Genomic DNA, 15,905 nt, shown 5'->3' with positions numbered 1-15,905 from the left:
TGTCACACTGCTGAAATATCGTTATTTTCTGGTAGGAAGTACTTAGTGAAAATACACTGCATTCTGACATTAATATTTGAGTCTAGGCAGCACTAAATGACTAATGTAAGGCTGTCTGCTTTGAATTTCTAAGGATACACTGGATAGACACTGGAAGCATGCAAAAGAGGTGGGAATTTTTTATGTAGCAGGAGAAAAAAAGAGAAGAAAAAGGAGCAATTGTCATACATTAACACATTAATGAATGCAATAAATATAATACACTAAGTTCTCACTGTGGCAGTGCTGTTTTGAGCCATTATCCTGGCAAAGCTTTTGGTTGAGGGGAATTAAAGGAATTGCTACAGCAGAAGACAGCACTGATAAAATGGAGAGGAGGGTCTACAGAAGGGAGAAAGGTTAGGCAGCAACCGATAGTAAATCCATCCACGTAGCAAGAATGCAGCTCTGAAGAGACTCCTTGCACATGCTCCCTCCACACAGTGATCATTTTAATTATGCCAGAAAAAGTGGAATGAAGACTTCAATAAAGTAACAGCAACATCCTTTCTAGTATGGCAATGGGTACTGGGTATCCAGGAACAGAAAACCACACCACCAGATGAATTATAGCACTCAAAATTTGCATCACAGCATACTATACTGCTTCCTTATAATAAAACCAAATCTAACGCGTCACAGAAATAATATGTACTGGGAGGGTCCTGAAGAGTCAGGGGCCAGATCACCAAGTATTCATACGGACCTCATTTCCTTCATCCTTCAGCACATGACTGTGCAGAGCAAAGAAGTCAGTTTCCCAGTCAGTTCTTCATCACTAAAACCCAAGCAAGTTTTTAAGTCTCTGACTGCACTGGCAGTAAGCGGCCACACTCACGACTTGCGATTTAGCACTGCTAACCCTGACAAATTCTATATAGATAGCCATGTTGCAGGCTGGTAGCCCAAGCACCACTTTAGTCTGATGTTTACTGGTCTTGGAAGATAATTTCAGATAATTGCTTTAGCCTCTGTACAGTACAGCTCAGCCATGCCTTCAGCAAGGACTCAAAAATATCCACTGTATAATTTTGCCATGAAGTTTTCTTCATCTCTTCCCTGGAAGAGATCTACACTCTCTGCACAGCTCCAGGTCGGTGCACGAGACACGATATAGTATTAATGTGTGGAAAGACCAAGTATACCTGGCAAGTGCCGGGTATGTAACTACAAACAGTCTGATGCTAATTATCCATCAACACTGAAACAAGGAGATGACATCTGGACATTATTATCCCAGGCCACTGAAGGGCACAGAGGAGAGCAGGTTGAGTAATCCCAGTGCAACGTGATGTGTGATGCTGGGCTGGCAGCTGGCAGACTGCCACAGAAGTCCGCAGTACAGCTGCACCCATATTGTTAGTGTATGTTGATATGCCATGATTTTTACTGCCTTCTAAGGGTAAAGGCTAGTGAAAATTACTTTTCAGATCTGTGATAATTATATCATGAACTTCCCCATCTATTTTACTCATTTCCTCTTCATTTTGCTTAAGCCTGTCACCAAATGAAGTAAAATTTAATGACAGAGCTTATATTTACTGAAATTCTCATCTTCTAATATATTGAGCAGGGTACTGCAGCAAATTATAACATAAAAATGAGAGGAGCCCCAAGGTGACAACAATGACTGAAGAATCTGGAGAACTGTAAATTCTTAAGGATTCCCTGATTCAGTTTTACCAACTGTCAGAAAGCAAGTGTGAAATTAAATCCAATTCACACATTATGCACAATTAGGTTAGATTAAAGACAATCTGTCATCCTAAACTTTGAAAGGCTTTGCTGGCTAGTAGTGAAACTTCAAAAACTCTTTCATGCATCATTTGGTACTTCATTTCACTGCTTATTTCTAAGGAGTATAACAGATGCAGCAGAAAAATTCTTGAACAGTGATGGTAATTGTCATTTATTTTTCCTCCATCAGACTGCATTCCTAACTGTCTCCTCTTTTGAATTAAGCGCACGCAGCATCAACACAATAAATACCAGGTGCATGCAGAATGCCAAAATATGGTAAATGAGTAGCAGGAGCCTATCTTAGCACAACCCATAAGAAGATGGAATATGCAAGTTGAGTGATTTGTAATCAAGATTTTCAGACTTGTCTTACATGGAGTTTTTCAACTCCTTACAAACTTAAGCAAAGCTAGGGTAAAGAATATGCAGTAAACCAACTGGAAAGAATTTCGGTTAAGACTTTCTTGCTCGAATATGATTTAGAGAGACTATCACATCTAAAGCATGACCATGTCCATCAGGCTGCTTACAATTTAGGTTATACTCATTTGGCAAACGACCAGAACAATTTGTTACCTTGAAGTGGGATGGCTGCAAAACATGTTCGTTCATCCCACTAGTACTCTACAAAAGAGTGCAAAACCTCCACAAGTTAACTGTAAGCCTTAGGGAAAAACAAGTGGTTTTCACTTATTCGTCACATCCAAGTGAAATTAAATTTGACCTTTCTCACTTGGTTGAATGATACAGAGCTGTAAAAAATCCTCTACTTAAGCGCTTAACTTTCTCTACTCAGAAACTTCACTCAGAAAACACGGAAAAGAGATATAAATAGGAAATGAACCAATCAAATTTTTAAAGGGTTACTAAAGAAACCAGAAAGATCCACTCATTTAACAGATTCTCCAGTGCAGATGTATTCGTACAATAGGACCAGTATGTTGCATAAAAACTTGCTTTTTTTTCTGGTTATGACTATTTGCTGTTCAGTATTCACTTCCACTTGAAGCTCTCCTTAGTCTCTATGTTCTTTATTGTACGGTCGCACCAAGGGTGCTCAATCAACAACAGGGCCAGACGCTACAGACACTGCAGAAAGCGGTTATTGTCTGAAAGACAGCGCAAACAATAGCTAAAAGGAAGAACGATGTGACAGCCATATTCATTTTCATTATCCATAATATGAAGAAGGATGATTTTGTAATTAAAAAATACAACTGGACACTCCACAGTGGACTTGAGCTAATTTAAATGCACATCAGTGAAGATAACTGTAAAAAAAAAGTGTGGTCTCGTTATCCTTCTACACCATGGCTGTACATTCCCATCTTCCTTTTTCCCCCTTTTTACAGGGAATTGGATTGAACTGATTCAGATTTAAAAAAAAAATAAAACAAATTATTCTTTCTCTCAGCCAGGTTAGTTTTTGCCTAAATCAATGCTCTGATTCTGCTCATCATGTGGCCACATGGATGATATGACTGGCCCAAGAGCAGGGGTACAAAGGCATTACCAGAGACGAAAGAGGGATGCTCCATTCCCTCTTTCACTGGTGGTTTGCACCTACATAAGCTAAGACCATTCACAAATCACACACCCAGTTACACACTGCCACCGCCGAGCTATTTATCTCAGTATGTTTCATTTAAAACATCACAGGTATTTCCTCCCCTACGATCAATTTGTCCATTTAGTCTAATTCATGGTTTAGGATATCGCTTTACATTTCAAATATCAAAGACAACACAGGTACACATTTAAGTGCTGTCATAAGCCAGGCTATTTTTCTGAAACAGAGCTTCAAAGATAAATAGCTTTCTGAAAGCTCATCTATGTCGTTACCCTATTGGTTTAACTTTATATCAGATCCTACAACTTGCAGTGGTATCAACGAATGCCACCCATCTCAACTGGGACACTATTTCCAATCTTTAAAAGGAAATACTGCATTATATTCAGTGTTGCACTAATTAAAGTATATTCATATTTAAATAAATGGGAAAGCATTCCCATATTATTATGCATGCATACAGCACTGACAACGACAGCTCCAAGCTTCTTTGCACAATCTAGGAATGATGACGTTAGTATTAACCTGAGTGTGGAGCCATATTAATACATGTACAAGAGCAGCTGTGTACAACTGGACAGAAGCAGCACGTTTCCCTCATTTCTTGTGAATGTGTAGAAGCACCGGGGGGAAAAAATCATCACAAAATAAGCTAAAAGTATTGGAAAATCTGAAGCTTGTTTCTCAAAATAAAATGATCTTGTTTATAAAGTAATAAAGTAATATATTTTCTGAAAGTACCTGAGTTCCCATGCTTATTCTTCGAATTTAATGTCAGAAGAGAAACCAGCAATTCTTTTAGTATTTTCTAAATGCTTCAAAGCACTTGTAGTCATAATGACTCTATTACCATGTTACCATATTACACTTGTGAAGGCCAAATACTTCTTGTATAACAGTTCTATTGCTATATCCAATCTACTCGTTTAAAAACAAAATCAACCTCCAAAACCATTAAAATTCCCCCAAGGCTCCCTTCCACAATCCTATCCAAACATAGAATGTATTTACAAACTGTGGTGTTTGTGGTATCATACATACACACATGTTCCCTGAAGATTTCAAAGCACATGCAATAAAATCTTCAGAATAAATGTACAAAATGTAACTGTAAAGAAGCTCTAATTAGCTGAGTTAAAGGTTGGTGGGACATGATACATATTAAAACCAAAGAAGGAAATAAGTTCACTAATCATGAACTGGCAAGATAGTCATAAAGCACCAGAAGTTTATGCATTCATTTTGGAAGTACCAGGCTCCTTTGCCTCCAAATGGTAATTTATAATGTACATCTTGTAAGTTGCCTATAGCAAAATGACAGCCAAGATAATCAGAGGAGAACAGAAAGCTTTTTGGTCGTATTTTGAAGACGTCAGATGGCATGTTTAAAGATGCATTAAGTCGGGCAATGAATTGAATTATAATATATTTTCAGACCAAAAATTAATTTCCAATTTTTATTTTCCTCCTACTGTAACATCATAACTGATACATGATGAAATACTAAGAGATAAATTGAGATTATAAAAAGTAATTACACATCTCAGTGCTAACCGTTTACTGTTTAATCATTTGGGGGAATCTTAATATATTGCATGCATAGTAATACTGCCTAGATGGAAAACACAGATAAAATTACTACTGAGTAATTCAAATATTTTTTGTCTGTATCAGGGTCTAGTATCTTAGAAACTCCTGTTCTCTCTCTTTCTACCGTCACTGGGAAGCCTTAAATCCTGCAAAGGATCATTCCTTCCATGCACTAGATCCAGGCCGCTTCCTACTAGCTTTCCCGTTCTTAAATCATCAGGAAAATCATCTGCTTTACACTAATGAGGGCTTTATTCTCTGAGCAACAAAAAAAAGCAGTTGCCATGCGACAAGAATGAGATCAGCAACTTGTAACATCTACACACACACACAAACTGGAGGTGCTGTCACAGCTTGTCTCCTTCAGGCAGATGAGACTGCACTATTCTTATTTAACATACTCATTCCTAAAGGTGTCCCCTCTTCTTCTTCATTTGCCTATTTAGTGCACACTAAACATCGTTTATGGACGAGCTCCGAAACTTAAGACTACTTTACATTTCTTTTATTTTCAATCATCTAAACCACATCAGTGAAATTTTAAAAAGGAGGAAAACATTTCTAATACTTCATTCATATTAATGCATGTCCCTGGCTGCAAGTGGAAAGACAATCAGAAAAGATTAAGATTAATAAGCGCTGAGAAACTGAAGTCAAATGGAAACAGAAAAGCTTAATACATACTTTCCATTAATTCTAAGTTAGAAAATGTCAGTGCAAATGAGACAAAGTGGCAATGCCACAGCTGATACTGAATTTCTATCAACACAGAGGAGGTGCTGACTAGCGAGAAGAAAAAGAGTATAGCCAGGAGGAAAAGAGAACCTTCCCAGGAATTTAAACAGATGTACGTGCTTTTTTTTACTAGAAGGACCCAATGTACCTACTGACTTAACGATGCCCACACTGTAATCACGTCCAGAAATAAAAATAAAAGGGATCCATCTTTTTTTCAGGCCACAAAACTCCTGCCATCTCTGACCCAGTATCATCTTTGCCATGTGGCCCAATTCCCAAAATGCAAGGGAGAACTGAAAGCCATGTGAAATGTGCATCTGAAATAACCATCAAAAGAGAAACATTTCATGAAGTGTGTTTTCTCCTGCAAAAATGTGGGAGACAGTGAGTGAACAGCACCAATGACCACAATAAACCAATGCAACCGTAATGATTCATTCACAGTAAAAACAACTAAGAGAACAGATCAGGGGCTTTGAGCATCCCGGTCTAGTGGGAGGTGTCCCTGCCCATGGCAGGGGGGTTGGAACAAGATGATCTTTAAGGTCCCTGCCAACTCTAACCATTCTATGATTCTACGATTCTACAATACGTATATAATCCAGACATACATTCTTTCCTGGCCAACTCACACATAAGCAGTACATAGTAATAAACAGGACATTTCTGTAAAAAATATTGCTCAGCTAAGCAAATAGAGCCTAAATTTCTGAAGGAGAATCTTCTTCACATGGATTCTGCAGAGAAAACTCATGAAAATTCAAGAAGGTAAGTATAGATGACTGTAAGACTGAAATGCAACAGCGGGCAACACAACCAGGGAAGCAACGTCACCCATTTTGCTATGGCATATCATAAATCATAGATAATGGAGATGCTAAACTGTGTTAGCATGAGCAGAGATTCAACATTTTACCATTCGATTAACAAGGATTAAACCAATAAAATGCCTGGTTCTGAGCACTGGCAGTCTTTCACGCTTAATTCTCTTCTCTACGCGCCTGGAAACAGGGTACTCCAAGGTGAAGTTTTCACAAGTAAGCAATTTTACCACATTTCCAAATAAAGGCTCATTTAAGAAACATGTAATTCCAACGTTCCATGTGACTGCCCATATAAAGGCCCAAGTAGTTTGCATTACAATGAAACACCTTCAACAACAAAAAAACAGGTGGGGTGGAAGGAGAGTGAGGCTGAGGAAATTTTGTCTCTGCAATGACAGCACACTCCGGGGATGTACACAGAGATTGAGGGCTCTGGTGTCCCATGCTGAAGAGAGGCATGTTTCCCCACTTTTCCTCCACATCTGAGTGGTAACATTACTGGAATATTGGAACAGAGAGGTACAACTGCTCTTCACAGCTTTAAGAGACTGGTTGGCTCCCCCAAAGCAGTTTAGCCCAAATTACTTGGCTCATTAGAAAACAAGAGTGTCAAATCTTAATTAAAATCCATGTCACTCTTTTAAGTTATGTTAAATTACGGTAAGATAAAAAATGCAAGAACTACCAATGATCCAACCTCAAGAGAGACGCCAATAATCAGGACGAGTCAGGAAAGAGCTCCTTGATTTTGACACAGGTTGACCAGACAAAAAAAAAAAAAATACATACAAGCTCTGTTCTTTTTCCTTTCTCTGAAGCTAATGGTAAAGGGCCACTGTACAGAATAAAACAGCACACACTACTGAAAGGTCAGTCTCTGCCTTGGCAATGCCTGTGGCCACTAAAAAAATTTCCTCCCCTCTCTCCTCCAATAAGGACAACCAAAAACCTGTTTGAACTGGGTGTCCTAACATGACACCCAGTTGAAGGAATGACGAGCTACTGTAACTAATGACACGCAGTCCGTATCTGCACAAGCCTGACTACTATGCAACCAACAATGGCTGAAACAATCCCAATGTTCATACCCTTAAAGGGCAGAATGCAAGCCTCCAGGCAGAAACATGATAAACAACCACTTTTCTCCTCTTCCTCTACATGAATACCCTTTTTAAGTTCAGTTATCCAGAAAACTATGCTCAGATGACTCTAATTCAGGTCTGCAGAGCCGCAGAAGTTTCTGCAGTGTAATTCCCACTTCCGTAGAACTGTTCTGCAGGGTATCAGTTTCCACTAAAAAAAAAAATATGATCCTAGTCTTGACAGGATACACATGTCTTTAAAAAGCACAAACTGCATCTACACTCAGGCACCACTTTGTAACAGAAAACCAGTAGCCTGGACTTGGGAAGAAATTTCTTTCACCTCTTTCATCTCAGCTCCAGATTCTTGGGCTCCGTAACTCCAGAACTGAATTTATGGCACTCAAAAAAAAAAATTTTCCAAGAATTGAGTCTTTTGCTGCAAATTAAACAGACACCCTTTGTTTAGTTTACCTTTCCTGCTGCCTCTTGGTCTGAAAATTTCACTGTATCAAAGCAATGCACTGGAGTGATCTCCACAGTTTTGAATGGGGCAAAGCAGAAGATGATGGAAGAACAAGATCTGGAATACAGTTGTCAAATGTGGGGAGCTGGAGGTCTAGATCGACAAGGTAATTCGCCTGAAGAACAGTTCTGTAGTGGAAACCTGGGAAGATTAGCTAACAGAATTCAGTTGCAAAATCCATCTTTCTGGATATGAACGAGAAGGAGATTCTGCACGATGTTGCCAAGACAACACAACGGAAACTGAAGACTGGGGACCACATCATGCTGCTTGGAGACCACATTAATAAACTCTTCCCCATACATGATTGTGGTAGGAAGTAGTCCATTGAAATACATTACAGTGAGTACACTTAACTATGATTCATATTTTTTACACTGAATTCAAGGATACAGTTGTTTTGTTTGTATAGCCCTAATATAAGATCTGTATAACCATTACTCCTATGTGGAATTACATAATAATAGTACCTCCTAATAAAAATATTACCAACATAGCATTTGCATGTTTTAGAGGTAAGACATAGAGAAGGAACAAGAACAATTTTAAAAGTGATACGGTATATTAATTCATTGTGCTACAGAAGCTGGTGAATTCCTACCAGTAATTTTTATCACACTACATCTCAGAGTATCCAAGATCTCTTTACAATGTCCACACACTGTAATCTTTTTCAGCAGCCATAGCGTCGCAAGTGCTATTTGATTTTTGTCCTAATGCCCACTGCAGACACCCATTCCTTCTTGCATAAGGCAACTTATTTCCATGAAAACAGAAAATGTGCACAATCTTCTCATAGTTCTGCCTGCTAGTGAGCTGACACTCAGGACATAGCAGATGTCTCCAATTTGAACCTCCTGCACTTGAACGCTCTGTAAATTTGATTCACATGACCAAAAGAGTTTTATGGAAACTCATCTCTTGCTTGAGATTTTATGCATGTCAAATTTTATAACTGAATTTTCACTTTCAGTTCTGTCTCATCTGAGTTCCTATACACCCTTAAAGACAGAGTCTCAAAATGTTTTTATTTAAAAACATCAAGAGAAAAAAACTCTTTACTTCCTATACTTGTTATGAAGAAACAGAAATCTGACTACTTAACATTTTTTTAAAATGTCAAAAACGATGTGGTAGAGTTTCATTTTATTTCTTTTTACTACAAAATACTGAATAGTTAACATGAAAGCAGTTGAGGATATTTAACACAAGCTTGCAGAGCCTTCGTGCTTCTAGAGCTCGTCACAACCTCATGGCTGTTACCCTTTTTTTTCTTTTAGAATTCCAAGCTAGCTCCAAAACCAAGGTAACCCAAAATCACATTTCTTTGTGTATTGCAGCATCTCCCAAGGATGTGACACAGCAGGTACAAGCCAAACACCGTTTAGGCTATTTCAAATAGATTTGGCAAGGTGCCCTGTAAAATACTTACGTGGAATACTGAAACAGAGCTACTGTATCAGTTCCTTAAAACAACTACACACCGAGACAGAACAAGGTCCAAAACGCGAATTCCTGTTCACTTTCAGATGAAATATCACAAAATATATGCAAATATGGCAAGAAAATTTATCTCTGAGCAAGAAAAGCTCTGTTTTCTAAAACTGAATTTGCAATGGCTTCCTGGATAGCTTGAGGCAAGATACTTGTCTTTCTCAATTTAACGTCTGCAAGACTGGAATAACTTTACTTACTTCACAGGGGTGTTAAAAGAATTAATTTGCTTGTGTTTGCACAACTACTTTGAAGACGAAAATTGCTATTTAAATGCTAAGTGTAATTTCATATAAATAAGCAAAAACGAAACACCTGCACAAATCCAAAACAAGACTATCCTCTCTCCATGTACAGTTGAGCACATGATCTGAAAAAAACATTCTTTTATCCTTTGCTATATCTCCAAAGAAAACAGCAAGTGCTTATCAGTCCTTACTGCCTCAACTCCTCCTTGCCGCTCATTGATCCTGTGACATACATTTCACAGCTTGTAAGATGAGCTTACTATACTTGTAACAAAAAATTTAACACTTAAAAAAGTGTTATTGATGAAGGCGTATTGACACAAATCAGTCAGGCTTTCCAGGTGTAGCTGCTTTGAAGTCTCCTAATGAAAGCTTTCTTCTCTTTCAAAGTACTGTTTCAACTCACAGCGATTTCATATACTCCACAAATCTTCAAAGTCAAAATGAAAAACTCCGTTCACATTTCTTTGTCCATACTTATTTATTTCTAGTTTCAATACATGGCAAAGGGGTCATGAGCTTTGAAGGTACCTTTCTAACCCTGAAGAGGCAAGTGGTTTACAGTCCCTTTTTATTTTCTAATACTTTTGTTTGCCCTCCTTTTGTATCCCTTCAATCATACTCGTTTTCATCTCCAGATAACGACTCAGTCACTTCTCATCTCTACAAACCTGATCTTTTCCCTCCTTTTCTTAGTCATAAACAAGGGAATAGGAATTATATCATCATACAAGAAACACAAATTACCCAGATGCTGACTGTATTGCCCTCCTCCTCCATCTTCTGTTTTAGCTCAGTTGAAAGAGTCAACGACTAAGACATAACTGCACAGGTAAGATCTACAGTATTCAAGTAAAATTCAGATGCCAATATTTCTCACAGTTTTGCAATGCTCTTGTTTTGGAAGAATGCAGACAAATATCAAATTGGGGAATAACTAACAATTCGCCAGATTGTCTTAGGTCAAAAGCATTTTCATATCTAGAAGTCAGAAGCCTTCAATCTCGGGCATAACAAAACAGCAATTTATAACTTCAGCTGCAATTTAATTACAAAAAAAAAAAGGTAATTCAAAACATTCAATAGTTTTGTTATTTTGAATTGGATTTTGTTATTAAAAGAAATATGTATTAGCTCTTCATAAAATTGCTAATTGCCTCAACCTCTTCCTGCGTCAAGTTTTTAGGGTTTTTTATTCTGTCACTTTTTATTCTAGACATAGTTCAGAAAATAGTTATTTCTGAATTTTTGGGTCTTCTATTCTGTCATCAGTCACTAACCTTGCATATTTCTAATAAGAAGTGAGACTGCCGTTTATCTACTCTGTAAAATATTTCACGTTCAGCACCTTAAAGCTTTAACCTAGTGTACTGAAATCCAGTACTATTGGATTGAAAAGGCTTTTCCGCCACAGAAATCCACTTTCAACAATATTTTATCAAGTGACAGACACAGTTGAGTGTGACATAACTGCTTGATTTTTCACAGTTAATGGGATACGTTTTGTATTCTGCTAAAACAGAGGTGACTGAACAGCAGAAGGGAAGGCTGCTTTCATCTGATGTGCTCTGGGACAAGCAAAGCCTTTCAGAGGGAGGAGGACCCGCTTCTTCCGCCCCGAGCATTTGAGCACGTTCATCTCAGGGGAAGTTCAGGAACACAGGACAGTGTGGGGAGAAGCATTTTTATTTCATCTCACTTACCAAACCTGACGGTTCTCCATTTAAAAAGTTATACAAATCTAATTTATAGGCTTGTATTCTATTAAGCACTTTTTCCTAGGCCTGGGAGACAAGGAGGTGGTGTTGCACTGTATTTGAGAGGGGCTCTGCCTTGTCAGAGGTCAGGTGAGGAGCCAGTCAAGAACTTATGAGTGAAGACCAGCAGGAAGACCAACATTCACGCTGTTATAGTGAGTATCTGCTGGAGACCTCCTGATCAGGATGAGGCCTGTAGATGAGGTCTTCTTCAAACAAACGGAAGAAGTCTGACATTCACAGGCCTTCGTCCTGATGGGGGACTTTAACCACCCTGATATTCCAAACACACAAAAGACAAGGTAGTGATAAGGAGTAGCCAGCATGGATTTATGAAGGGGAAATCATGTTTAATCAACCTGATTGCGTTCTACAATGAGGACTAGCTTTGTGGATGAGGGGAGAGCAGTGGATGTTGTTTACCTCAACCTTAGTAAGGCCTTTGACACTGCCTCCTACAACATTTTCACAGATAAACTGACAAAGTATGGTTTAGATAAATGGACAGCGAGGTAGACTAAGAACTTTCTGAACAGCCAGGCCCTGAGGGTTATGACCAGCGGCACAAAGTCCAGTTGGAGGCAAATCACTAGTGGTGTACCCCAGGGGTTGATAGTGAGGCCAATACTATTCAATTTCTTCATTAATTACCTGGACAATGGGAAAGATTGTGCCCTCAGCAAGTTTGCAGATGCTGTAAAAATATGAGGAGCGGCTGATATATCAGATGGCTGTGCTGCCATTCAGAGGCATCTCAACAGGCTGGAGAAATAGGTCAACAGGAACCTCATGAAGTTCAACAAAAGGAAGTGCAAAGTCCACCCTCTGGGGAGAAATAAGCCCAGGCACGACTGCACACTGGGGACCCGCCAACTGGAAAAAGAAGAATGTGCAGAGATCTGCAGGATCCTGGTGGACAGCACGATGACCATGAGGTAGCAATGCATCCACGCAGCAAAGAAGGCTGCATCCTGGGCTGCAAAAGGAAGAATGCTGTCACCAGGTTGAGGGAGATGATCCTTCCTCTCGACTCTGCACTCATGAGGCCACATCTGGAGGGGCCAATTTCTGAGTTCCCCAGTACAAGAGATAGAGCTACTGGAGAGAATTCAGTGAAGAGACAGAAAAGGGGACATCTTTTATATGGGGAGAGACCTAGGACTGTTCAGTCTGGACAAGGCTCAGGGGATCAATGTGTATAAATACTGGATGGGAGGGAATGAAGAAGAGGGAGCCAGACTTCTCAGAGGTACCCACCAACAAGAGGCAATAGGCACAAAGCGAAACACCAGATATTCCAGCTAAGCACAAGAAAAAGCTTTTTTACTGTGAGGGCAAACACTGACACAGGCTGCCCAGAGAGGCTGGGGGATCCCCATCCATAATGATATACAAAACTGGACAGGAACCTGGGCAGCTTTCTCTGGGTGACCCTACATGAGCAGGGGGGTTGAACTAGATGGCCTTTAGAGGTCCTCATCAATGTCAATGATCCTGTGATTCTGCCTTCCTTCTTTCTCCTTATCCCTTGAAATTCAGTTCTCTGACAGGAACACTGACTTAGTAATTCTTTTCCTTCAGACTGAATGCTTTGCTTACATTCAATAGCACGCATTTCTACAGAAATCACTTGGAAATAAAAATGGGTCTTCATTCTAATCAAATTATTAAATGCTCTCAAACACTGTATTTGAAATGGCCTTAGCTCATTAAGTCCTCCTACAATTTAATTTAAAAGCATGCCATGAATACAAAAATCAAGAAACGTACTGTACACCGAACTAGGCTTGTGGTCTTTTTTGAAAAGTCTCTCAAACACAGTCTTACCTTTACACACTATGAGTACAATTACATCCACACGCTTAAGATCTTCCATTGATACCTGAGATACATCTGAATGAACGCAGTAACATTAAACCTTTGCACTAAAGATATATACATATATATATATATAGTGTGTGTGCTCATAGATAAAAAACAAGCGCAATATTACATACAGTAGTATTGTTTACTGCCAGTTCAGTACGTAGTGAAAGACATTATTTGATCCTTTAACCTCTTTCAGTTAATTAGTCATTACTAAGGCCTGTTCTTGCCGACAGATGTTAGGATCATAGACAAGTGAGCAAAATATAGGTCTTGTCCCTCATATTTATCAATTAAGTAGCAGATCAAATCAAGATTACATAAAAAATGACACTGCTATTTTCCAGTACTTTTGCAGTATTTATCTAAGATTGGGGGGGTTTAGAATTATGCATTTTAAACCTCCCCAACTGATTTCATTACATAACATATATTATAGATGAACTAAGGAGTTTTCCACTATTTATTCTAATCTTATATATCTGCTATCTGACCCATCATGGGGGAATCAAAACATTTTTCTCCATAGACAGAGAGACCAGAGAAAACACGCATCTCAAAACAATGATGCACAGAAAATAGAAGAGGTATTCCTGGAAGGGAGCGAAGGAGGGAGGAGAGGGAAGGGAGGAGCTTTTGTAATACACTTCCTTAGCTTAAATCCTGCTTGAATTTTTATTTTCACACTTAGTCCTGCCTACTTAAGTGTTCATGGAAAAAGAAACAAGTTCTACGTGATTCAGGAAACAAGTCTGAAAATACCTCCTCACTGTATTTAACAAAGTGTTGTATTTTAAACCACTCACCAGTTTGCCACCAGTGGTCCAAGACAGGTACCTTGAAGACCTTTTTTGACCATTCTAGCGTGTCCACATCACAGTGCTCACCAGCTACAAATAACGTTCTGAACCTTTAAATAAAAACAGAAAAGTATATATGTTTGGGAAAGGAAAACACGACAACAAATACAATACACATCTCTGGTTGGTGTTCCAGATGAAGAGAAAAGGGGAGGGGGGACTCTTACTCTTTGTATGCTCCTTCCTACTAAGTAACAATTAAAATCTTAGCAATATTAATTTATGCTACTTCATACATCATGTAAAAGAAGCTTTATTTTCTGAATGCAAAGACCTTAGGAGACCAGAGACGAGCAACTGTCAATGGAAGTAAAAAATAATTAAATGCTTTGTACACAGGAACTAGGTAGATACCTGTTAGGCAAAACATAAGAATGAAATATCAGAAAAAGATCAGAAAGAAATATCAGAAAAATCAGTGAAGATATAAACAGAACTAAAAGGAAATACCTGTAGCGTAACTCTTAGTTTTAAGTTGTTCATAATGTTCCATTTAAACAGATTTTTGTATCTTTTGAAGTCATCTTTCTATAGGCATTTGGAAATGAGTTTTGGGGGAAGCAATGGAACATAAAGCCACTTTCCTGTGGAGAGTGGAACAAGGCTTCCTAGAGAGGTGGTTGATGCCCCAAGCCTGCCAGTGTTTAAGAGACATTTGGACAATGCCCTTAGTGACACACTTTAACTTTTGGTCAGCCCTGAAGTGGTCAGGCAGTTGGACTAGATGATTGTTGTAGGTCACTTCCAACTGAAATACTCCTATCCCATTCCATTCCATCCAAAGTCAGCCAACAAAGAAATAAGCAATCCTCTTTGGGTAGAAGCACAGAACTTTTAATTCAAGTTCATGATGAACAGATGAAAACGAATGGCCAGCTATACTCAGATAAACTGCTGATTTATATCCAGTACTTTGTCATTAGTACACGCCTAGTTTTATAGTCTGTGTTGTGACAGCATGGTTTCTGTTGACAGCAATGAATGGTATTAATCTTCCTTGGCTCTTATTATCCAAAAAATATGACTATGCTGAACTAGTTCTCTAGGCTTCTTCTGCAGTCCATAAAGAACAAGAGGAAACTTCAGAAAGTAATTTAAGAGACTCAAAAGGGTAAGGTTTATTTTTTACATAACAAAAACAAAATGATAACCAAAATGAAACAAAATCCAAGGCCCTAGAGCAACACTAACACATGACTAAGCTACAGTATAGAGACTTTGTTAAGTTACTGTTTGAAAACATAGCAATAGAGACAGCTATTAAGTTATTGCATTACAACTTGAAGGGTTGTTCCTGCATCTCAGAAAAAGGGAATCAGGAATGTATGAAAGCTTTGGACATTCTTATTTTGCTGCACACTTAAACATGTCCCTGTTTAAGCAAGATTTTGAAACAGAAGTAATCTATTTGGGGAATAAAATCTAAACCAGAGGGAAATTTGAGACGTAACATTTATGGTTTCGTTTTACAGATAAATCACAATAGAAAAGCTCGTGTAGCAATCTGAAACACTTCAGCCACCTCAATGCCTGTTTGTAACCATCAGGTCCATAATGTGAATTCTGAATGC

General features: G+C 38.6%; 1 protein-coding gene across 3 annotated transcripts in view; it reads right to left on the bottom strand.

The window, feature by feature from the left end:
• The window catches only part of ACSS3 (acyl-CoA synthetase short chain family member 3), a 91,991-nt gene that overhangs the window by 26,063 nt on the left and 50,023 nt on the right, over window positions 1-15,905 (bottom strand). For all 3 annotated transcript variants that reach the window (XM_074574139.1, XM_074574148.1, XM_074574158.1), the window contains one exon: window positions 14,281-14,384. In XM_074574139.1, the coding sequence (XP_074430240.1) occupies window positions 14,281-14,384 (104 nt within the window). The remainder of the gene's footprint in view (window positions 1-14,280; window positions 14,385-15,905) is intronic.

The sequence above is a fragment of the Larus michahellis genome, chromosome 1, assembly GCF_964199755.1.
Source record: "Larus michahellis chromosome 1, bLarMic1.1, whole genome shotgun sequence".
Classification (NCBI taxonomy): Eukaryota; Metazoa; Chordata; class Aves; order Charadriiformes; family Laridae; genus Larus; species Larus michahellis.
The sequence above is the reverse complement of the archived record's forward strand: the minus strand, read 5'-3'. Positions and strand labels throughout refer to the sequence as shown.